The sequence below is a fragment of the Trachurus japonicus genome, chromosome 22 (assembly GCF_045865225.1).
Source record: "Trachurus japonicus isolate A0001 chromosome 22, Traja_1.0".
Classification (NCBI taxonomy): Eukaryota; Metazoa; Chordata; class Actinopteri; order Carangiformes; family Carangidae; genus Trachurus; species Trachurus japonicus.
The window spans coordinates 17,496,546-17,519,092 of record NC_140928.1 but is presented as its reverse complement, the minus strand read 5'-3'; the positions used below and the strand labels follow the sequence as shown (position 1 = coordinate 17,519,092).

At 44.0% G+C, this 22,547-nt stretch overlaps 3 protein-coding genes across 3 annotated transcripts; 2 read left to right on the top strand and 1 right to left on the bottom strand.

Annotated features, from left to right (window-relative positions):
• The first annotated feature begins 2,285 nt into the window (after nt 1-2,285).
• On the top strand, nt 2,286-5,557 carry LOC146963852 (uncharacterized). The gene is made up of 6 exons (XM_085768218.1): nt 2,286-2,821; nt 2,916-2,998; nt 3,187-3,246; nt 3,354-3,437; nt 4,110-4,224; nt 4,342-5,557. The coding sequence occupies exons 1-6, from the start codon at nt 2,623-2,625 to the stop codon at nt 4,539-4,541; spliced, it is 741 nt and encodes a 246-aa protein (XP_085624344.1). The 5' UTR covers nt 2,286-2,622; the 3' UTR covers nt 4,542-5,557.
• A 777-nt stretch (nt 5,558-6,334) lies between these two features.
• ap5m1 (adaptor related protein complex 5 subunit mu 1) lies at nt 6,335-10,175 on the bottom strand. The gene is made up of 8 exons (XM_085768217.1): nt 9,944-10,175; nt 9,133-9,796; nt 8,815-9,042; nt 8,585-8,724; nt 7,824-7,909; nt 7,628-7,740; nt 7,380-7,476; nt 6,335-7,287 (listed from the first exon to the last, which is right to left on the bottom strand). The coding sequence occupies exons 1-8, from the start codon at nt 10,009-10,011 to the stop codon at nt 7,205-7,207; spliced, it is 1,479 nt and encodes a 492-aa protein (XP_085624343.1). The 5' UTR covers nt 10,012-10,175; the 3' UTR covers nt 6,335-7,204.
• An 86-nt stretch (nt 10,176-10,261) lies between these two features.
• exoc5 (exocyst complex component 5) lies at nt 10,262-19,047 on the top strand. Its single transcript, XM_085768215.1, has 18 exons — nt 10,262-10,461; nt 10,838-10,932; nt 12,260-12,407; nt 12,522-12,716; nt 14,148-14,212; nt 14,445-14,473; nt 14,593-14,702; nt 14,862-14,906; nt 14,999-15,139; nt 15,226-15,308; nt 15,395-15,604; nt 15,702-15,849; nt 15,961-16,069; nt 16,951-17,071; nt 17,199-17,285; nt 17,415-17,523; nt 17,680-17,895; nt 18,526-19,047. Exons 1-18 carry the CDS (start codon nt 10,435-10,437, stop codon nt 18,712-18,714), a joined length of 2,127 nt encoding a protein of 708 aa, XP_085624341.1. The 5' UTR covers nt 10,262-10,434; the 3' UTR covers nt 18,715-19,047.
• The last annotated feature ends 3,500 nt before the right edge of the window (nt 19,048-22,547 follow it).

Below are 22,547 nucleotides of genomic sequence, written 5' to 3'. Positions count from 1 at the left end.
CCTCACTGCAGCATATTTCCAGTTCCACTCACATTGATCACACAATATTTTGAAACATCTTTTTTGTCACTTTGTTGCACAAGAAGAATGCAGACATTGCTGATGCTGCTGATAACATATTATTTTAATTATATTGAGTATTTGCTTTAAAAACACTTGGTCTATAAACTATGTGGAAATAACAGGCTCCTCATTTTGTATATGAGTCTGATTATGTTGGGTCAACAGGTTAATAAAAAAGTAAAGGGCACAGCAGTGAGGCCAAACATGAAAAATAGTATTATTATTATTATCCAAAGTATGTTGTTGGGATGAGCTTGGACCTACAATGTTTTCTTTGCTTACATTTTAATGCAATTAAATCTGCTCGTCCACTTCAACATGTTTATATACCAATGATCATATGGTCAAGATGAGACCACTGTTTTGATGTTAAAGTAAGTTGGATTTAAGCCAACTGTTTTCAGAACTTAAAATATGGCCCTATAAGAACGTATAAGCCAAATTGTTGTTGTTAGCACCATAATTGTATTATGGCCAAGTGTTTTTAGCTAGAACAAAGTGGTGTGACTCATACAGTATTAGTAATCTGTAAAGTGCATTGCATTGATTTGGCAGTGATGACTACGCAGAATTCTCTGCACTATAATATATTATGCAATGCTTTTCTGTGCTGCATGTAGCTGTCACTGACACACACACATAAACACAGCAAACTGAAAAAGAATGATTGTTTCTACTATATTTTATCCCCTTTCACAGATACACACAATTTGTGGTAATAAGGCACGTCTATCTGGAAATAGCCTTTGGGACCTGTTTTGTCTGTAGAGCATAACACTGTGATAGGCTCTTGGTGTCACATAACATGGTGGCAAATTTAATTTGTTGTCCAAATAGTACTATTGAGGAGATGGAAGTGTTAGTAGAGTCAATTCTCAATATTTTCTCTGTCACTCTCTGTCAAACACACACACACACACACACATTCCCAAGAGTCACACCACCGCGCTGCCATGGATGCTGGAGTACATTCAGTGAGGTGAGACCTCTAATGAAGCATTTGCTGAGGTGACAGTTTCAGCTGAGCAGCTGTGGTGGCATTTCAACATATTGAAATAAATGAGCTAGAAGAAACAAAGGGATATGTAACGTTCAGATTTTGATTTCATGTTGTTCCCTGGCACTCAGCTGGATAAGACACATTTATCAGATGAAGGGGGACTTAGCCTAAACAACAGAATTTTATACACAATCTTATTGAATAATTGAATAGTGCATAGAAAAAAATACAAGGAGAATATGTAAAGAGTTACAAAATGCTGCTACAAGGTCTGGTCATATTACAGGTTGAATGCCAATCAGCACCATTTGCTAAAAAGGGCCCTGCTATCAGCACTTTAAGTAACATGAGACGACTAATAGTGCTCCCAAAAAAAAAAAAAAAGCTAAATCATTCACATAATAAGGAGAGCACAGCCCTGCTAGCAGCTCTAGGCTTCGATGAGGCACTGCAGTGCTTTGAGCTAATTGCTAACATCAGCATGCAACACTAAGGCCTACTTGCTCACAGTGACAATACTAACGTGCTGATGCCTGGAAACCATAATATGCAGCCTACCATTTTAGTTTAGTATGTTAGCATTCTTACATTTGTTAATTAACACTAAACACAAAATACAGCTGAGATGATCCTATCTTAATTGATGTACAGGTATTTTTTATTGGACAAACAGAAATTTTGACCTTGTATTGGCACTAAATGAATGTTTTGGGCTTAAAGGTCTTTACAACATTACTAATAAAAATGAGTGTCAACTTCATGGTCATGGTACAGGAAACAGGCACCATGAATGTGTACAGTAGATAGTATCTGTCATGATATTTCATACCTGTAGAGTGCGTAACACCAACTAGTGGGGATATGATGTACAGTGCAGAAAGGGCTGATAAAACAATGGCCTGACATGCAACCTAATACAGTATGACCTACCTCTGTCACAGAGTGTTTGATTTTCCCCTGTGGTTTTCTGAGCACTCATGGAATCATATTTTTCACTCAGTTAACAATTTCCTACAGAACCTGCCTGGTTCTCAAACCCTCTGGGCTTTACAATAGGGAAGGGGGTGCAGGGAAATGACGGGTCCTTTCAAGCATTAACTTATGAGTTACAGAGTAACCTGTAGGGAGAGTTGCCATAGAAACATTGCTCATTATAATGAGAAAATCAAGTACAAAGGCAGAGATGGAGTACGCATCAACTCTGTTAACCACAACCAAAAGTGTTTATTGCATTTGTACTTTAGCACTAGACAGAGACGCTTCAGGGCAAACAATACATTTGTCCTGAAAATAACGTTGAAGAGCCAAATCCCTGGGTGGAGTTATTCTGTAACTTGAAGTTTTTTTTTATAAGAGATGCCAAAACTTTTTTACATTTTCTATATGGGATAGGTCAAGACCACCAATGGACACCCAGGGACAGAAACTGCAGGCAAGACTCTGTGAAGGTGAGATATTACTGAATTAACAAGAAGAAAGATAACTTTAAAAATATTCTCACCAGTACTAGAGGAAAAGTTGGTCTTTAAGCATCAGCCTTTAGGACAGAGAGCAGGACAATGGGATCCGAAGGCTCTAGACCCAGGTTACGTAAAGTTGCCCCATGTAATAGTCCACAAGAAGACGGAGAGCAGCTCAAACCACAATGGACCCTCCCTGGTCTGCCGGTCACCCTGGAGCAGCCATTGGGATCTTTGGGACGGCGGAAGACTATCTTACCTCCACTGAAACAGGACATAACTCTTTCCTCTCTTTCAGGTCAGTAGAAGTTTGTCCTTTTTTCCCGTCACTCTGTGTTGTGATACTGATTTTGATACTAGATAACACTGTGAGTATGTGTGTGTGCTATAAGATTCATACTTTGCAGGAAACCTGTCTCAAAAGCAAAGCAAAAATTCAAGCATCATCCATTCTCATCCTCCCCGGAGACCTCAGGTTAGCACGGCGAAATCAGCCACCCAGTAGATTATTTACAAGAACAGGCTATTGCTGCCGTCTGATTAATTCATGAAGTTTCTCAACTGTTCAATCCTGTTCTTGGACCCTGGCAGACATAATTTTGCATTATTGTCTCCATCTGGTTGTGATTTTTACCCAGATGTCACATCATTATCTCTCCTCAGCTACTACAACCACTGGCCCTTCAAATTGGCCATGCAAGCGCAGACAATCAAATTGCCATGGTAATAAAAAAAACTATGGAAAAAAAACCTACCCCTGCTGACTGTGCCACCGTCTCTGCCTTCCTGCTATTTTGAAAGCCAATAAAGCATTGTGATGTCTGTTGTAGGGCAGGGGCTGCAGAGATGGGGGTGTCCACCCGTGTTCTACAACCTGCCAAACAGGACAGTCTGGCACCGGCAGAATGATTCAGGTAAAGCATCAGGACAATTTACGGAAGAGATGAAGTGCATCTATAGCATCAATAATTCAGATCATACATTTTTGCTCTGTGGGAAAATTAAAGTGTGCAGCGGTGCTTCAGAGAGGGGAGATGGGTGAAAAGAAAATGAGAGAAAGAGGGAGGCAGCTGTGAGCGTGGACCCCTCCTGTCCCAGTGGATCTGATTAAAGTGCCGGTGGAGTGGAAAGTAGGGTGGTCTACACAGCCATGACTCGCTCTCAATGGGATCTATTTTCAGGGTACGGGGAACAGAAAAGCCCCCTCTATTAGATACACATTCGCAGACACAAAGAAAAGTTAAGTCTTGACAATTCAGTTTGCCTTGGGTTTACTTTGTTTACCTTTACTGGAGTAAAGTAAAGTAAAGTATGCATTTGAATCTACACTGTAAAACATAATAGTCATCACGACTTAGAAAAAATGAGTAACTTTTACTAATTTGTTATAATACTAGGTTTGATCAAGTAACCTTTACTGAAAAACACAATTTACTTATTTTTTTTGAGTAAAGATATATTTTTTACTTGTCCAGAACGAGTAACATTTAATTGCATTGTGATTAGTAAGATGGAAACTATGTAACTTACAGTAACTACTGCAGTAAATGCACTTACTTACTTTCTATCACTGGTGGCTATTCTAGGGAAGATTTTTGGAGGCCCAGGCAGCCCTAACTCAACAGGAATATCGGCATCGGCAAACTCACCTCCGACAAGCCAGAGAGCAGAGAAGACATAAGGTTGTCTACACAGTCAATGGTAGGAACTATGTTAATTTTAAAAACTCTGAGAGAGAGACAGAGAAGTGAAATTAATTTGATCTTTTGTTTGATTCTAACATAATCTGCTTCTTTCATTTGTACCTTTATTTTGGAGATCCAAACAGAGAAGGGATCCAGAGGGTGAGACTTGTGAGAAGGCCCACGGAGAGGGACATCTTCTGGGATGAGTCAAGAGGAGAACGTCTGGACCCTGCCCGTCTTCTGCAGCCTAAATCTCTGCCTCTCCGCCACCAGCCCAACAAACTGCTCCTGTGCAAAGGCAGCAGATGCAATACAGAAGGAGGAAGAAACTGAATACGGCAGCCGGTTTTTAAATAGAAAAGTACCACAGACAGCTGGAGAGCTCAATCATCAGGTCAGGTAATATGAATTTATAGAGAACACAGCTATGTCTTGGCTATTGAAACTCAAGACAAAAAAATTGGATTTTTTTCTCAGTGATGTCATGGGAAATTAATAACCCATTATGGTCAAGTTGGCAATGTCAAGTCAAACTGATGTTTCAGACATATTACCTGCTTGACTAAGTTTCTGGTGCCCTCTATGGGCGAGAGAGATGCACTTAAGTGGGAAAACTTAGTGCACATCTAATGTTAGCCCTCCTACAATACTAACAGCAAATATATAAAAAATAAACTTTATATTTAGTTCAAAGAGTTGAAGATTGATTGAAATCAGTGAGCTTTGAAGCTTCTACTCTATTATTGGACATTTTGTGCCCAAATGATCACAAAAGAATCCTCCAGCATCCAAAGATATCCCATTATATGAAAAGATCTGTAGCTCTTGAAGAATAATTAGTCTGAGAAGAACAGGAAGCTGCTAATTGCACTATCGTTCTTCAAGTGTTCTCCCTGAGGCTGGCTCGTGGAGGATGCAGAGAGGCTGAGAGGAACTGGACTCGTACCAAACACCTGAGGCCACAGCGGCCGACAAAAGCCCGGTCCTCAGGCACGGCGCCTTAGATGAACGCCACAAGGATCACATCACACAGCAGAGGCCTGGACATGAATGAAATCAGCTAAGATTATCTGGCAGTGTTGGAGTGAAACTATTTCAATAGAGGAAATGTGCATTGAACTGTATTAAGCAGATCTGAACAGTCCAACATGAGCAATATTGTGTGCTACCACTGGGTGTCATTATTGGGCTGAGAGACACAGAGGAAGTGAGCTCCTACAGTCCAGCAGACTACACTAGTGGTGTTCATAACCTTGTAGTAAATGTTTTGTTATGGAAAATCTTTTGGTATCAAAGCTCATTTTGAGAATTGTGACCTAATGATGCATTCAAATGGTTTATGAGGATCACCACTGCTGTTTTAATTTCACACATGTATTTTGGCCTGTGTGATTTTTATGTTAATGTTGTCCGTGTATCCATGTATACTAGAGCAATGATGGAATAAATGAATGAATCTGAGAAGCACAGCAGAATTAAAAGGCACAAGGTATGAAGGCACTGGAGCAGAGAGACACATTAAAACGAGTCCATCTACTTAGCAAGCCATTCAATCAAACAAAGCAATGGCTGCCAGTGAGAGGCCACTGACTGCAGACTGGAGGAGCCAGACTGACCACATATTGGGATACTGAAGAGATTTAGAGTGGCCCAAGTCTTCACAAAAAAAAAACTTCTCCTTTTCCAGTTCGCTAGCCACACACACTGGGCCTTAAAGCCAAATCATCGTGGAGGGGGAGAGCCGCGAGGTCTTGGTGTCTGCCACTCTGTACCGCTACATAAAAAGAAGGTGAAGGATGCCGTGTGAGCAATTGGTTCCAATTGACAGAGGATTGGTCATGGTCAGCCTTCTGAGTGGAAATCCACGTGAGAATGTAGCATTTGGACCAGCAAGGGGCACAAGAGGCCAACAGCAGACAATGAGGGCACTCAGAGGAGTCTGGCTGCTGTGGAATAGTGGGGCACAATCTTCACTGATTTAACCCTTCGTCAGCTGGTTATTCATTCAGTTTAATACACTGAGGTAAAGCTTATGTAGCAGAAGTGTAACATAGTTAGTCAATAACCCATCATAGTTTAGGTACACCAATGGTAAACTGTGAAAAAGTGTCTGAAACTAAACACACATCCTCAAATAACCTCTCTATAATCAGGTAAAGACAAAGAGAGGTTGACCCTGACAATTGTGTCATAGCAATAAAGATCAAATACTTCAAGTTTTACATTAATTGAGTTAAAGCACCTCTGCAGCCTCAAGAGGCGACCCAGCCATTACCGTCCTTGTGACTTTTTCACCAATTAGGCAGGTCCTGTTCGCTGAATGGGACCAGCTGCTTTCAAAGTCTCAGAGGTCCAGAGGGTCAGTGCTCAATCAGAGTCTGGTTGGAGAGGCTGTGTGTTTGAACTAACCACTAGTTGACAGGGCGGGGATGGGGTCAAAAGAGGTGGGGGTGAGTGATTGGTCGGGGTAAGGACTCCTGCCAGCTCTAAAAGAGGAGCCTTTTGTAGCCAAAACACTGGCCAGAGCAGCCTGGCCTTTCACAGCCCAGCCGCCCGGCTCCTCCAGGCCCACAACAGCTGATGACAAGGTCCCAGCTGCTAATTATCCGGCTGATGGAGAGTCACTGAAGTGGGACTGTCGGAGCGAAGGGTGGCCCTTGTGTCTGCAATGGGATAAATTTGAGGGAGGGGAGGTTGGGGGGATAAAAGAAGTTGGACTACAGGGGGAGGTTTTTTTTTTCTTCAAATTAGCTATCCATCAACGAAATCAAAACTTTAGTCAAAATTATTTTATCCTTCAATGTAAATAGATAACACATATCTGATTTTTCAATTTCTTTCAGTTCTGAACACTCCAGTGAAATAGTAACAAATTAGTTTATTTGTAGTAACATATCCAATCTAGGTCATTGAATGTACTTGACATGGTCCTCAGTCCCATCACTTTGTAAGTGACCTGTGCACCTTTCCACTGAGCGACTCTTTACGGATCCACGCTACAGCATCATCTGCCCAGAGGACACCGGAGCGGTACCTGTTGAATTCCATATATAATACTCTTTGGAGTGAAGTTCTCGCGCTGGAAATAAGGCAGAAAGAGCATTTTTGTCACTTTCAGACAATGTGAAACCAGGAAAATATTATTCAAATACATCAAGACTGTAAACTCACATGTTACTATCCGTGGTTTGGCAGAGGAATAAACCTGCACTGAATGTTGGTCCACACAGCATCCAGACAGCGTCATGTCAGGCACCTTGAAATATAACTGTGAAGAAAACAGCAGATGCGTTAGTCACTTTGTGACCACATGATAATGGATCTTTTAGAGATTTTGCCGTTGAAAAATTGCTGCAACATCCTGTGACTGGATATGAACAGATCTGATCATGTTTCATGAAGTCCTTCTTTTTGCTTACTTTAATGTAAGCTGTAAGTTCTGTGCACAGGGGGTCAGTGGGTCCTGGTGTTGGCCCGGAGAAGGTGATCCTGCCCTCCATCGTGACCTCACGAGATTTAGGGAACTTTTGTCCTGAATAATAGTGAGGGAAATCTACACTTTAGTTTCTTTTTCAGATATACGGCTGTACTTTTATTTTACAGAACAGTGCATACCCAGGGTCCAGACCAGCAGGTTCTTCTCCTTTGAAGCTTCCAGTTGTCCTGAACTCACTTTCACATCCACAGCGCCAATCTGATCCCTACAGAGGACACACACAGCCCACATGCAAACTTTATGACATTTATCACAAACCATGCTGGACATAAGTTGCGGTAACTTTTAGCTCCAAAAACATACATGCATTCATTTTTCTTTGTTTTCAAAATGACACAGAGCAACAAAATGAAAGCAGATATGACACAGAGGAACCTGTTTTTTTTTGTTTTTTTTTAATTTTGATCAGACCAATAAAAGAGAGTGTCTGCTGTGAGGACAACCCACAGGGACAAATGTAAGTGTATTTAGTGTGAGAATCAGAGAAGTAGAATCGCCTGCTGATATAATAAATGGTAAAAGGGTTGTTTCTGTGAAATGTGTGAGAGTATTTTATTATATGGTTGTCAGAGGATCTTGTTACTGGGTTATTTCTTAGGTGTTGGAGAAATAAATTTTTCATCTAACTGGTCTGAATTGTAATGAGACCAGTGCAGATGATTTGTAAAGAAGAATGTCCTGTTTAAAACAAGGATTCAAAAATTATCAGCTAATGATAAAAAATTAACAAGTAAGAGGTTGTTATTTCTTATTCCCAGCAAGTTCACATCCAAACTCAAAGATGACATGGATCATGAAGCACCAAACCTCTCTGCTCTATCAGGAAACAGATATCTATTAGTTCTCAGATCAAAATAAATATGTCTTCTTGTGCTCTTACCTGTTAAAGAAGGGCAAGTGTGCTTCACAGTACTCAAAGCTATTCTTCACACTTTCATGAAGTTTGAGGGTTACAGACACACGTAACTGGTTCTCTTCTTCCTTCAGCTGATAGGACCCAAGAATAGGGGGAACAGGAACCTGTTGAATACATTTAAAAAGTCTCTTAAGATAAGTCATCACTAATGTGTAAACGTAAAACCACGTAAGCAGGATTTATAGGTCCTCAACCTGTGATGTGTAGCTGCATAGTCTGAAAGGCTCCAGAGGAGGAGAGAAGGGGAACTTATATGGCCCAGAAAAAGCTGAACCATCAAAGTTTTCTACGCTGCTGGCAGTCAGGATACTAGAGTCCAGCGAGGTGACGCAGGGATGGACCAGGATGTCCTGCAGCGGAGAACCATTTGGTGGCAGTGTGAGGGTCACTGTCACATTTGGGAGCACTCCCTCCACCTCACACTTTAAAGATGGGAGAAAGAAAATGCACAGCATCAAGAAAAAGTTAAATATTGATAATATTAATTGCTTTCCCTTCCACTAGGCACTTACTTTGCATGTCACCGTGCCGTAAACATCCCAGAGGTCCTGTCTGCTTCGGCTACCATACTGCATGGACCGTACCGTTTCTGTCAGTGCTACATTCACAACAGCCCGACCGCGGTGGAGCCCCGTCTTCCAGGCTGGCTGTTTCTGGCTCCCAGCAGGTGTGGGCATCGTGGGTGCAGCAGCAGGTGCCCCCAGCACCGGTACATCCAGGGGTGTGCCAAGCGGACAAACCTGCAGCAGTACAGAGGGCAACATCGCCAGGCGAGAGGCCAGCCCCTCACTGTCAGGCTTACCCCCTAAGCCAAGGAGAAAAGTCTGCAGCCCCTCCAGGAACGCCAGGCCCTGCGAGACCGACAGCAGGTTGGCCAGGGGCGGCCGAGGCTCAGGAGGGGCGTCCACTAAAGACAAGCAGGCCAGAATAAGAGGCCCTTGTGAGACGGCCAACACTGGCCAAAGTGTTCCCTTCCCAGGACCGTCCACACGCAGCTCCAGGGCTGGAGACCTCTGGTGATGAAGGCAATCATCTCTGAGAGCCACGTAGGGCTTGTCTGAATCTGACAGGCCCAGCTCAGTGAGCAGGAGCTGCAGCACAGTGCTCTCCTCTGGGACTGCTACATAGGAGGAACCGGCCAGGCGCTGCGCACGGTGCTCCACTGTGGAGAACCTCCTGTCAGGGACACACAACACACACACACACACACATTATGACACAAAACAGCCGACAAGCAGTGTGACAGCGGAGGTTTTATGATACCAGACCGCTGCTCTAAACTTGTATACTATATTATACACACTAGGCAATGAATTATCAAACCTTGAAAAGCGTATCGACACATTTTCTCCCTTCTCGTGAGATATAATCCACAAAGCACGCACGCTCATTTGTCCTGCTTGCTGCTTGACGTCCTCAAACTTTAACTTAACAAACTCTTATTCACCACACATCAGAATAATAACATTTTATCGCACGTCTGCTCAATTCAAACACTCTTTACTGTGTGAATTTCACTAAACGCTGCGACTCACTTCCTGTTTTTGTCTCATGTGACACCGTCCTCCGATCAGCCGACCTTTGCGCATGCGCAGTGGCCGACAGCAGCAGCAGCAGCAGCGGCAGCAGCCAGCTATCCCTTCCCCACCCTGCTCTCCCATACAGGAAGCTGCACCACCGCTAACCAGCTAGCTGTCAACAAAGGGCAAAACTGTCCCAAATCGCCAAGTCGATGCAGAGGTCGGCGGTGTTGCCGACTCTGAGCTCCTTCTCCTGAATTGTGTTTCCCTCCGCCGCCGGCTTGAAGCTTGAACATGGCGACGACCGCTCAGCTGTTCGAGGTAAAAAATGACCGAAGCTGTGTTGTTAGCTGTCAGCTCGGCTAGGCTGCTAACTGCCGCTAACGGTGCCCCCCCCGTCTCTATTTATCCTCTCAGTTTGTAATAAAGGATTAATAATAATAATGACTTAAACTGCTGCGAATATATTGGCTTCGCTACGTAAGAAACTGGGAGGAAAGTAGGACGACTGCTGTTTATTTGTTAAGAGTTTAAGCAGTGGAGGAAATGACAATGTTATTGGCTGTTGGTTTGCATTGTGTCGTTATAACGTTTTACCAGCTGCCCCCCCCCGCGTTGTTTTAATAATAACACGCAGTATTTTGCTGATCATATGAACTGATACCAGTACACACATGACTTCCTCTCCCCCCCTCAGGAGCCCTTTGACGCAGATGAGTACATTGAGAGGTTGGCATGGAGGACCCCTGGAGGAGGCTCCAAAGGAGGAGCGGAGGCATTTGACCCCAAAAGGTGCAGTACGGAGTTTCTTGGTAGTAGATGCTGTATTTGCAGCATCTCATGCTCATGAATGTGAGACATCCTCCGGGTCTTTACTTCGACTTTGGGGATAGTATCACTATCAAACTGACACCTGGCCATGTATGCTCTCTGCTGGTGCAAAATCAAAATCAACAACAGACAAATAGTTTAGCTGTGTACATAATGCTCTCACAGCCATTTGACTGTATTTCCTTGCATGTAAATTAATATGAATACAAATGGGGCAATGACCAGTCAGTTCTCAAAAAGAGGTTGTATTCATGAGTTTATAGCGTCATAATCTACTAATACACAACAGAGATTTCCTATCATCTCCATAATAATGCCAAATCTTGGTGTCACTTCATACTGTCCCTCTGGCCTGATCCACAATGTAATAATGCAGACCTCAGCTTTTCAAATTTTCACTGGAGTTGAATACTACTCGTGTACTTGGATGCTACTTCTGATGTCCCTTTTTAAATTTGGTTTCAGAAACAGAATCAGCCATATCTTCAATTGAAAATCTAATACTAATATAAATTATGATGCCTTAATTTAAAGTTGCCAGTAGCAGCTTACTAAATACTCGGTAGTGAGTCCTTTTGAAGCTCATCTTGGTCTCCTCAAGGCTCCTTTAAGGTTTTTGATGGTTGGGGTGGAGAGAAACTGGGAATGTCAGTGTCTAATTTTTTTTTTCATAGTATATTTTCACTGCTTGTTGTTGTGTTTACTCTTGGGGACCAAGTTGCATCTCGTAAGCAAAAATGCCACAACAGTTTAACTGTACCGTAGATCCATCCTGCCTTATCTACTTCCTTCACAAAACTGTTGCCACCACCTCCTCGGAAGCTCTTAGCGAGGAGTCAGAGACAACATATCTGTGGAGGCCACCATACTGTGAGTCACCAGCCAGGGAATGAGTGTCTATTGGGAAGGGATGGGAGATGTCTTTAAGCTGTAGCCAGTGCTGAGGGAATTAGTCAAGAGATTATACACTCATCATTTTGGGATGTTTCCTACTCTGTGAAATGTGGTGCTGACTTAGAACATTTGCTCTGCAGTCCTGATGACACTTAAAATGCAGCTGACGAAGCTGCTAGTTCCCAGAGCTTCTTAAGTCTGGGCACCCAGGAATTAAGCATCCGGTGCTATTCTGTATCTATTAACTATAACTGTGAGGTCAGTGGGACAGATTTAACCTTGTGGTCTGTTATTACTCCTCAACAGGAAGAGCAATATTTGTGTGTTCTTTTTTTACCTGATGTTTGTTAAGGATTTACTGGATCTGCATACCTTCTTCTCTCATCTGTGTTAGGCTGTTGGAGGAGTTTGAGAACCACATAGAGGAACTGAAGCAGCTGGATGAGAGAATTCAGCGACGTGTGGAAAAGCTCGAGCATCAGTGTCATCGCGAGGCCAAGGAATTTGCCCACAAAGTTCAAGACTTGCAGAGAAGCAACCAGGTGTGTTGTGTGGTCAAATTCAACCAATTTCATCGACACCTTTTCCTGTATTTCTTAAAATCGCCGGATTTCTTAATCTTTACTTCACATTTTCGCTGTTCTGTATCGATCCAGGTGGCCTTTCAGCATTTCCAGGAGCTGGATGAGCACATCAGCTATGTGGCGACCAAGGTTTGCCACCTCGGCGACCAGCTGGAGGGAGTGAACACGCCCCGGCAGAGGGCTGTGGAGGCTCAGCGTCTGATGACCTACTTCAACGAGTTCTTGGATGGAGACCTACGCAGTGACGTCTTCAACAACCCAGACAAGGTGAGTGCGCCGTACACGTTCCTTCCATTCACTTCAGCGGAGGTGTGCGTGTGTGACCACCGACGAGGAGCCCTGCTGCGATACCGCTGGAGGTGAGAATGAACAGGATTAGGAGGTAAACCATCCATATTAATTTGTCAAGTTTATCCCTTTAGTTGGATCCCTCGGCTAATTTGGATTAATAAACTGTCATTCGCTGTCTGACAATAGCTGGCTGATTGACTCACATGGATGTCAACATGCTCATGTCAACCCTAATTGCATTTACAGTAGGTTGTCTGGGAGCGAGAATTTAGTTGGTCCTCAGCTTTGTGTCGCATTACAGCAGCAAAGAGCTTGTGGCATGATGCTACATGTACAAGGGCGGCGATAACATGGATGCTGGGAGATGAGGTGCACACTTTGACATAGTTCCTGCCCACACAGAGGCCATGTTGATGTTAGACAATTGACCCCTGAAAAGTTGGATTTTGCAGTTTTGTAAGTGACAACGAGAGACTGGGATGCTTTAGATTAATTCCTGTTAGCAGGAACGTCATTAGTGGATGCAGAGCAGTGAGTCTCGAGGTCAATCCCACAGACGAGAGCTGGAGATGGAGCTAGTTTTCTGGAGAGGCATGCAGAAATATCTGGCCAGATTCCTTTTCCTGAGCATACCTCCAGACGAGGGGGAAAGAGGAAAGCTGCAAGTGAATAGCTGAAGGGGGGTGGCTTTGCTAATCCTTCTGAAAGGGAGGGCTGGGCCGCCAGCGTGGAGACAAGTGCTGCTAAACCCTGACTGCAGGGAGACGGCTACATTACTTACATGGGATTTAGCTAATCTTAGCTGGGGGACAGATACTTAGAAAACCTTCGCCGAGCAGAAAGGCTGGATCCTCCTCACGGGAGCAGAGTAATGATGTTAGCTGAGGCAGGCATCTGCGGGAACAGAGGAGTTGCGGACGGCGGGCCTTTCGTAGGTCTGGGGCTTTTTCAGCCAGCGTGTATGTCAGGAGGGGCCGGGGGAGGGGAGGGGAGGGGGGGTTCTCGACAGGGTCCCCTTTTTTTAGACAGATATCCCTGGCCGGACAGATTATTGAAGGCGATTTAGACTCCTGTGGGATTACAGCCCATTCAGAAAAGGCATGCCAATAAAGAGTTGGATGTGCTGCTAAGTCAGGACTGCTGCTGTTGCTGCTGCCGATGCCCAGGTGAGCGCAGCCTGTCTGTTATCAGCTCCCTGTTCAACACGGGGAGGTGGAGGAGGGCTGCTCTAAGATGATGATCCCCCAAGTGGAGACACTGCCGGCGGCCTGCCCGCTTTCTGTCTGGATGTCCACCTCTCATGGTTCTGTCGTGCTCTCTTCCCTTTTTCTCCTCACCTGACATCTCTCTCTCTCTCTGTCTCACACACACACACACTCACACTCACACTTTTCCTCTCTCCTTCAGATTAAGGAGGCTGCTGATATCATTCAGAAGCTGCATCTCATTGCCCAGGAGCTGCCATTCGACAGGTGAGTCAGGCATCCTGGAGGCAGCTTTAGACAAGAGCACTGTCTAACAAGGAGAAGGTGGTGTATTAGTGCTGTCGACTATTCCTCACGGTGCAGCCCATGGCATGAAGTATTTAAAGCATTTAAATTCAGGATCAATATGTTTCTAGAAATAAAATGCACTTTAACTTTTATAATAATAATAGTGTGTTATTTGATTGTCTCCTTGATTTTCTTGATTTTTCTCTGACAGATTTGCAGATGTCAAGGCAAAAATCGCTAGTAAGTTTGTAAAAAAAAAATCTCCACTGCCACAAGTCAGAAACAAATGATGAATATTATTTTGGGATTTCTTTGTGGGTTTTTGTGTTCATTTATTTATTTGTTCCCTTTCTATCCAGGTAAGTATCATGACCTGGAGCGGCAGTTGATCCAGGAGTTCACTGCTGCCCAGCGCAGGGGTGAGATCGGACGTATGCGGGAGGTTGCAGCAGTTCTATTACACTTCAAGGTGACTTGGAAGATTCATATTTGTATTTACATTCAATGTTTGTATGTGATACAGTCAATGCATGTCTTTAGAGCCGTAATTGAAACAGACACTTGATTTATGTTGCTCTGCACTCACTGCTTTTCAGTTTAAAGTAACTCCTCTGTCTTTCTCCACAAGGGTTATGCACATTGTGTGGACGTCTACATCAAGCAGTGTCAGGAAGTGAGTGGAAGAAATTCCTCTTGTACATCATTTCCAGTTTTTGGGGGCTGATAAAAACAGTTTCTTGATTAACCTTTTTTTTGTCTCCAAAGGGGGCCTACATGAGGAATGATGTGTTTGAGGACACTGCAGTCCTCTGCCAGAGGGTCAACAAGCAGGTGGGCGAGGTCTTCAGCAGCCCAGAGACTGTCATGGCCAAACTCATCCAGAACATCTTTGAGAATAAACTACAGGTATTTCTGTTGATTCTGTGTTTACCGAGTGTTATTTAGCAGCGCCTCATCTGTCAGTTTATATTTGACTGGCTTTATGTCTGCAGGCCCACGTCAAGGAAAAACTGGATGGGACTCGGCACTCTGACGTGGAACAGTACCTCAAGAACCTCTATGACCTTTACACCAGGTAATAAACTTGCTCGCTCATTTTCCATCTACACAGTTACCTTTTACGCTTTTATTTTTACACACTTTTCTTTCCACATTATCCAGGACAACAGCGTTGGCCACAAAGCTGACAGAGTTCAACCTGGGTTCAGACAAGCACACCTTCCTGGCAAAGCTGATAAAAAGCATTTTCTCCACCTACCTGGAAAGTTACATTGACATGGAGAGAGAGTACCTTCGCACTCGAGGTGCCATGATCCTGCAGCGATACTATGACTCCAAGAACCACCAGAAACGCCTGATTGGCACTGGCAGGTCAGACATCGGTTCCCATTTTGGTTTCAGATACTCACCTTTACACATTGATATAATGTAATGCACAAAAATAATCTCAATCTACATCCTTCTACAGCATTCAAGAGCTGAAGGAGCGAATCAGACAGCGCACCAACCTTCCCTTGGGCCCTAGCATTGACACCCATGGGGAGACCTTTCTGTCCCCGGAGCTGGTTGTTAACCTGTTGCAGGAGACGCGCCATGCCTTCGAGAGGTGCCACAGGGTGAGGCCTACTCTGCTGTGTGTTCAGCTTGGAATAGAGACGTGCGCTAATTAAGTCTTTGTGAGGAAAGCAGTTATGCGCCATAACCTTTTTCTATTTGGGGTGACACAGCTTTCAGATCCCTCTGACCTGCCCAAGAATGCCTTCTCCATTTTCCTGCTGCTGGTCGACCATCTGTGCGTGGAACACATTGACTACGCCCTGGAGATTGGCCTTTCAGGTAAATCCAACCAAGCTCATTTCAACCATAATGTCGACATGCTGTCTACATATTGCTGCAGCGTGTGTGTGTGTGTGTGTGTGTGTGTGTGTGTGTGTGTGTGTGCTTGTTGTTGCTGCTGAACCAGCTTTGGCCCCGACTCCCCCAATCATGTGACAAGTGAAACTAACAATAGCTTCAGGAAGACCCGAAGATGAAATAGTGAAACGTGAACTTGGCAACGCAGCACATGAGTGGAAACCTTCAAGCCTGTTTCCCATCAGGCCACGTCCAAATCACTGATTCCACACCTGAAGGAGAACACCTGCTTCCGCATCGTTTATTGCAGTTAGCTACATGTACCTACCACTGTCTATATAGCCTTTCACTTTGTCAGGGGGAACACATGACGCTTGTTGCTATGGACACCATTCAATGCTGTGACCAATTAGATTTTGCGGTGGTTAACGATTGTACAAAACAAACATAAAGGTACACATCCGAGTTACCTCAGTGTGAGGCAGGTTGTGTGTCTGACGTTTCTTTGCATTCTGTTGTGGCTGTGTAATATAGAGACAGCTTATCATTTTCAGGCAGCTACAGTGGAACTAAACACACATTCGGTATCATCCAGTGGTCGATTCATAAGGCACATACTGCATTAAGGGAATCCATTACAGATGTCGCCATGGTGTGATTACCTTCTCCTCACTGTCTGATGCTGAGACAGAGCGTTACTCTGAGCAAGTATCTCTGTTTCATGCATTGTATTTCTGTAACGTTGACCCAGAGGGAAGGCAGCAGCAGGTTTTTAGCTCTTGTCTTTGTGAATCATTGATTCCTCTTTTCACCTTCCCTCTGGTTTATTGTCTGGATCTATTCTCTCTCCCTTTCATCTACAGCAATTCCCTCATCAGATGCCAAGAATGCTAACCTCTACTTCCTGGATGTGGTTCAACAAGCAAACTCTATCTTCCACTTATTTGACAAGCAGTTTAATGACCAGCTAATGCCACTAATAAGGTCAGGAAAAGGTTAAAATCATATATGTTGAGCATTAAGATATTACCGACCTTCTGTGCCTCATAGATGTGTCAGTTTGAGTTAAAAGGGAGTCCTCTGATTTTACCTTTTTATAATCTTTTCACAGCTCATCTCCAAAGTTGGCAGAGTGCCTGCACAAGAAGAAAGAGGTGATTGAACAGATGGAAGTGAAACTGGACACAGGAATCGACAGGTCAGTATGTTTATAACATGATGTGGCCAACTGCTGTCACGTGAAATGTGTTTTATCTTTCACATTAAACACTTAGTGAAATAACGAGTGGTCTTTAACACATATGTGTATTTCCCCCACTACACACAGAACAATAAACTGCATGGTGGGGCAAATGAAGCACATTTTGGCAACAGAGCAGAAGAAGACTGACTTCAGGCCTGAGGATGAGAACAACGTCATGATCCAATACACTACAGTAAGACACACGAGGCCTCCACCTTCAAGTTCACATGCAAAATAAAACAAATCAGCACTTCGGAAATGCAAATTACACACTGCACATGTCGTTCTAAAAGTAGAGTTCGGTCAGCAGCTCCTACATGTTTCCCCTGTGTCTATTCCTGCCCGGCAGGCCTGCTCCAAGGTATGCGCCTACGTCAGTCGGCAGGTGGAGCACGTGCGGAAGTCCATGGATGGCAAAAATGTGGACACAGTGCTGACGGAGCTGGGCGTGCGTTTCCACCGACTCATCCATGAGCACTTACAGCAGTACAGCTACAGCTCCATGGGAGGCATGCTGGCCATCTGCGACGTGGCTGAATACCGACGATGCGCCAAGGACTTCAGGGTGAGCGGAGGGGGGGCATAGGTCCAGGATACACTGGACACAGGGCAAAACATAGCTCCTCCTGCAAAGACTACAGTGTGTTTAGTATTGAATAAACTGCTCAGTCTTTGCTAATCAGGACTAATAAGGATTGATTTCATAACTGACCTTTAGTCTTTAAAATATGGGGAAAAAGCAGGACAAGGACAAACCGCACTGCAAATGGCCAAAGCTGAAAGTGTTACTGGCCAATTATTTTGTAACAACAGCTGTTACAAGACCAGTAGGGAATTATTTTGTAATTATATGATATGGAAAAGCTGCAAAAAAAAAAGTGTCACCTACGGGACACTGGAAAAACAAATATTTGACACTGTTATTTGATGATAATAATAATAATAAGTTAATTTCATTTTAATTTTCTGCTGATCCATCAAACTAATCCTGTCAGAACTCAAAGTCGGGCTGTTTATTGGATGGCAAAGGCAGGTTTTCAAGCGCTGAGGCTGCAGTCAGAGATATTTATAGTAGATAAATACAACACAGTTCCTGTGCAGAAATAAATGAAAGAAGAAATCTGTCATTTGAAGCTGTTGTCACCACAGCCTTGTAGTAACTTGACAGGTGTGTTCCTGTGACTCTCTCCTTCAGGTCCCTCTGGTGCTGCAGCTCTTCGACACACTCCACGCCCTCTGTAACCTCCTGGTGGTTGCCCCTGACAACCTCAAGCAGGTCTGTTCAGGTGAGCAGCTCACCAACCTGGACCGGAACCTCCTGCACGCCTTCGTCCAGCTCAGAGTGGACTACCGTTCAGCCAGACTGGGCCGACATTTCAGTTAGTGAACGTTTCACTCGGCTGCCCTCCGTCCAGTAACCCATGCTTTGATGAGATAATGCACCTTGAAGATACCCATCCCTGTTTCAGAGAACGCATCGGCCTGGCCCCAGCATACAGACTTTACTGGGATCGCTTTGTACATCATGGAGACGAAGGCTACTACTCCTTGAATGTGGGAAATGTGCATTTTACCAATTTATTTCTCCAAACTGAAGAAATTTAAATATCTATTGACTTAACATTTAATTTGTTTTTAAATATTAATCCACCACCAAAACACATGTCTTTGATTTCTGACATATAAGTAAATGGACAACATTGAATTCTGCGCTTATAGATTTTTTTTGATTGTGCCAAATATATAAATTCTGTTGCTGCACTTGTGTGCGAGAATAGACCCTGGAGCTGCTGTAAAAGGGACATTGTCAACAATCACAACTGTAAAGTCAAACATCAGGCTGCAGTAGCACAGCCTTGTGGGAACAGCTTCCCTTTGTAAAGAACTGTAGAGAACAGAGACGGCCTGATCGAGCATGAGCCTGAGCTCTGTCTGGCCAAGAGAGACACATGACCACCTCTCTAACCTCCAGGCTCTGACCACAAAGTAAAGGTCAAGAGGCCATCACAGAGAACTGTGATCTGAACTACATACAGGTCTCAGAGCCTCTATGGAGATTTGGGTGGTCCCTTCTTAAGCTCAGATGACTGCTGTGATGGGTCACTGAGTATGTGTCACTGTAATTGCACAGATCAACACTTGCTCATCCAGTGGTGCACACAGTCCAAAGGCATTGTTGACTGGATCTGCAATGTTTCTGGGTCAGGGGACATTGAAATGTTGACCTCCACTGATTAAGGCAACAAACTTAGAGGGGACCTCTTCACACAGAGCTTTGTGGAGGTTCACCGTCAACTGTCTTCTGCACCGAGACAGAAGACAGATCGTGTCCCCGATTGCCTGAAACTGTCTCCTGCGCAAAAGCTGCTCCCACTGTACTGCTGTTTACCTTAATTAGTGACTCATTAAAAAGATGTTGCATTTTGTTATTGTCCCTCCTCTTGAGTATCCTTCACAAATGTGGGGCTGCGAATCAAAAGTTACCCCAGTTCTCTCGCGAATGTCACTTTCAAAGTGAGATGAAACACTCTTCCTTTCTATAGAAGTCATCAAGTATTCATGGGAATTCTTGCCACTAGAGTAAAGTTCTTTCTTAGACTTCAGGAAGTGAGCGGAGCCAGAGGGGATTAGATATCTACGAGTTGATGAATTGTGTGCAGTAGTCATGGACTGGGGGAGAGCTGGGGAGATAGAGACGCCTGAGAGCTCAGTTCCAGCTCCGGCTGGTTAGTGTTGTGTAGAAGGTACACACAGTGCTGTGAAAGTTCAAACAACATAATTAATTAGGTTAATATTAATATTATCAATGCCACATAAATTCAATTCTCTCAGCCCTAATCACAACTGGATAGCTTGTAAAAATTATTTTGTTAGGCTCTGATGCAAACAGTGGGGCTTTTCCAAACATTTGAAAACTATTTGTTTTTGCGGCGATTAATGTACGCGGTGCAGAGAGGGGTTGGGGGAAAGGAGCCGGGCCAGGGACGATAACTGGTGTGGAGACGAAGGCAGAGGCGCAGCCTGGCCCCAGGGACTCCCGGCACAGGCACATGGAAGAGGGGGAGGGATGTGTTTTTTGGGGGTGGGTGTTTGAGCAGGTGGAGGGGATTAGTAATACTGTCAACACTGGAGAGCTGGATAAGACTGTCCTCTCTTACTCGTCAGTTTGAGCAGCTCTTGCATACACATTCAGACACATAAAGACGCCAACACATACAAACACAGAGGCGTTAGGACGGGAGAGGGGAACTCGTCCGTGGTTGAACCGACCATCGACGTTGCTGTTCACGCTACACCTCTGTATATGTATCTGGTTGAGGCTTTTTCCTTCCTCCGGGAGTTTTACTCATCTACATCCTTCCAGGAAACCATCACCACTTAATAAGCACCTGCAGTCACTGCATTTCCCCCCAGTGATTCACACACTAGGAACCCTCTCTGATATCACACTGTTGAGCCTTTAATTAGTCATTTTAACATGATCCTACCAACACACCTGCAGTGTGATGCTTTTTGCTTTGTGGAATTAAACTTTGTTCAATTTAACAGTGTCAGAACTGGTGAGTGAGAACAAGGCCACAACTCAAATATATGAAGAAATAGATGAGTGTAAATCACCTGATCTTCATATTTAAATAGCACGCTCTCATGCTGACTCAGGCATTCTCAATATTGAAATTAAAATTAAAAAACACTGGATCTGAATCACCTCCTCCCCTCTCCACAGACACCCTTATTTATTCATTTCATTCAACTCCCCCTCTTCTTCTCCTCTGCCAAATCATCAGCCATACTTTCCTGTTTGTCCACTCTTCCTGCACACCCAGTCTGTCCTCCCAATACATCCCATAAATCCTTGCTTTCGGCGCGTTGCTGCTACCCCAAATAGGCCGGCCCTCCCTCTGCCTCCTGGAGCACTGACAATAAAGCATTACAGCAGTCAATCCATGTCAACAACAGCTTTGCTTAATTCCTGCTAAACACGTTTAAACTAAATCTTCACCTAATGATGCATAATGATTTGCTCTTTAGTGTGCTGGCGGCTCATATCAATTTCGCTGGTTTATTTTACCCGCCATCGGAAAGATGACTCAGGTGGTCTCGCTGTAGCAGACTGGGATGGTATTAAGGATCCCCCTCTGTTTGAAATTAGTCAGGTAATTTTTACCACACACACTGCACTAGACTAGAGTGCGTTGAGGTCACATCGTCTGAATTTCACATCTAGGTAGACGTCGCTGGCTCTTGACTGTTTCCAAACATTAAATTCTGCATTTATAAATCACACAGCAGATGTGATCAGTGTCAAATGTTTGGCTGTAATAATAAATCATGATAAATAAGAAGAAGACATGCACAGAAATCACTTTGCTCCTTTTCAAGCCTATTCTTTAGGATTCCTCTGTGAGAGACTTTGATGGCGTGGGCAGGCTGCCAGGCTCTCTGATGCGATGCAGATGTTGCCCCGGCCTTGACCTCCTGCCCGTACGATGCCGGGGCCAAAATGGCACAGGTGCAGCACCACCTTCAGTCTTGGGCAGCCGGGAGCTGCGCTGTGCAGGATGTGAGCGTGCCAACTCTCATCCTTTGCTCACTTTTTTCTCATTATCACGAAACTCTCCCTTGATTCCTGCGATCATACTTGATGATGCTAAACTTGTATGTTTGTCCTTTTTTTCCTCCCTCACCCTCCTCCGTGCCTTCTCTCCTATAAAAACACTATTAATTCTCTGCCATAGTGGAGTGTTTTCCAGTGCTATTTCCTGGCCTGGTGCCTGTGCCTCGCTCTCTCTTGGCTGGGTTTGTCTGGTTGACTGCTCCACAGGAACAGACTGGCACTCTAGCTGAGGGCTCCAGGGTCTGCACACACAATCCACTAAACATGTCTCTGTGTGAGAAGCTGCAGTTATTCCTAAATATGAAGAAAGACTCCAGACTCCAAAATTTAAGTGCATTTTATGATTTAATATTATACTTTGTAATGTGCTAAAATTACAGTGTGCTAATAATTTTCTGTATTATTAGTATAAATAATTGAGTGTATGTAAAAGTCCCTTCTTACAGGCTATTAGATAGATGCATGCTTAAATACATACAGCATATTCCACTGACTGGCAAATTGGCACATCCACAGTGCACATAAAAATGCATACTGTACACACTACATATTAAAATCACACAGTGACAATATAAAGAACAAATTGATTCTGATGGTTG

What these genes read in the sequence shown, in the direction of transcription:
- exoc5 (XM_085768215.1), top strand. Translation starts at nt 10,435, where the DNA reads ATGGCGACGACCGCTCAGCTGTTCGAG. An exon ending in ACTTGCAGAGAAGCAACCAG is followed by an intron (nt 12,408 to 12,521) that starts GTGTGTTGTGTG and finishes GTATCGATCCAG; the next exon opens with GTGGCCTTTCAGCATTTCCA. An exon ending in CAGGAGCTGCCATTCGACAG is followed by an intron (nt 14,213 to 14,444) that starts GTGAGTCAGGCA and finishes TTTCTCTGACAG; the next exon opens with ATTTGCAGATGTCAAGGCAA.
- LOC146963852 (XM_085768218.1), top strand. Translation starts at nt 2,623, where the DNA reads ATGGGATCCGAAGGCTCTAGACCCAGGTTACGTAAAGTTGCCCCATGT. An exon ending in GCACCGGCAGAATGATTCAG is followed by an intron (nt 3,438 to 4,109) that starts GTAAAGCATCAG and finishes TGGCTATTCTAG; the next exon opens with GGAAGATTTTTGGAGGCCCA. An exon ending in GGTTGTCTACACAGTCAATG is followed by an intron (nt 4,225 to 4,341) that starts GTAGGAACTATG and finishes TTTATTTTGGAG; the next exon opens with ATCCAAACAGAGAAGGGATC.
- ap5m1 (XM_085768217.1), bottom strand. Translation starts at nt 10,011, where the DNA reads ATGAGCGTGCGTGCTTTGTGGATTATATCTCACGAGAAGGGAGAAAAT. An exon ending in TATGCAGCTACACATCACAG is followed by an intron (nt 8,725 to 8,814) that starts GTTGAGGACCTA and finishes TGTATTCAACAG; the next exon opens with GTTCCTGTTCCCCCTATTCT. An exon ending in CAAACCACGGATAGTAACAT is followed by an intron (nt 7,288 to 7,379) that starts GTGAGTTTACAG and finishes CCTTATTTCCAG; the next exon opens with CGCGAGAACTTCACTCCAAA.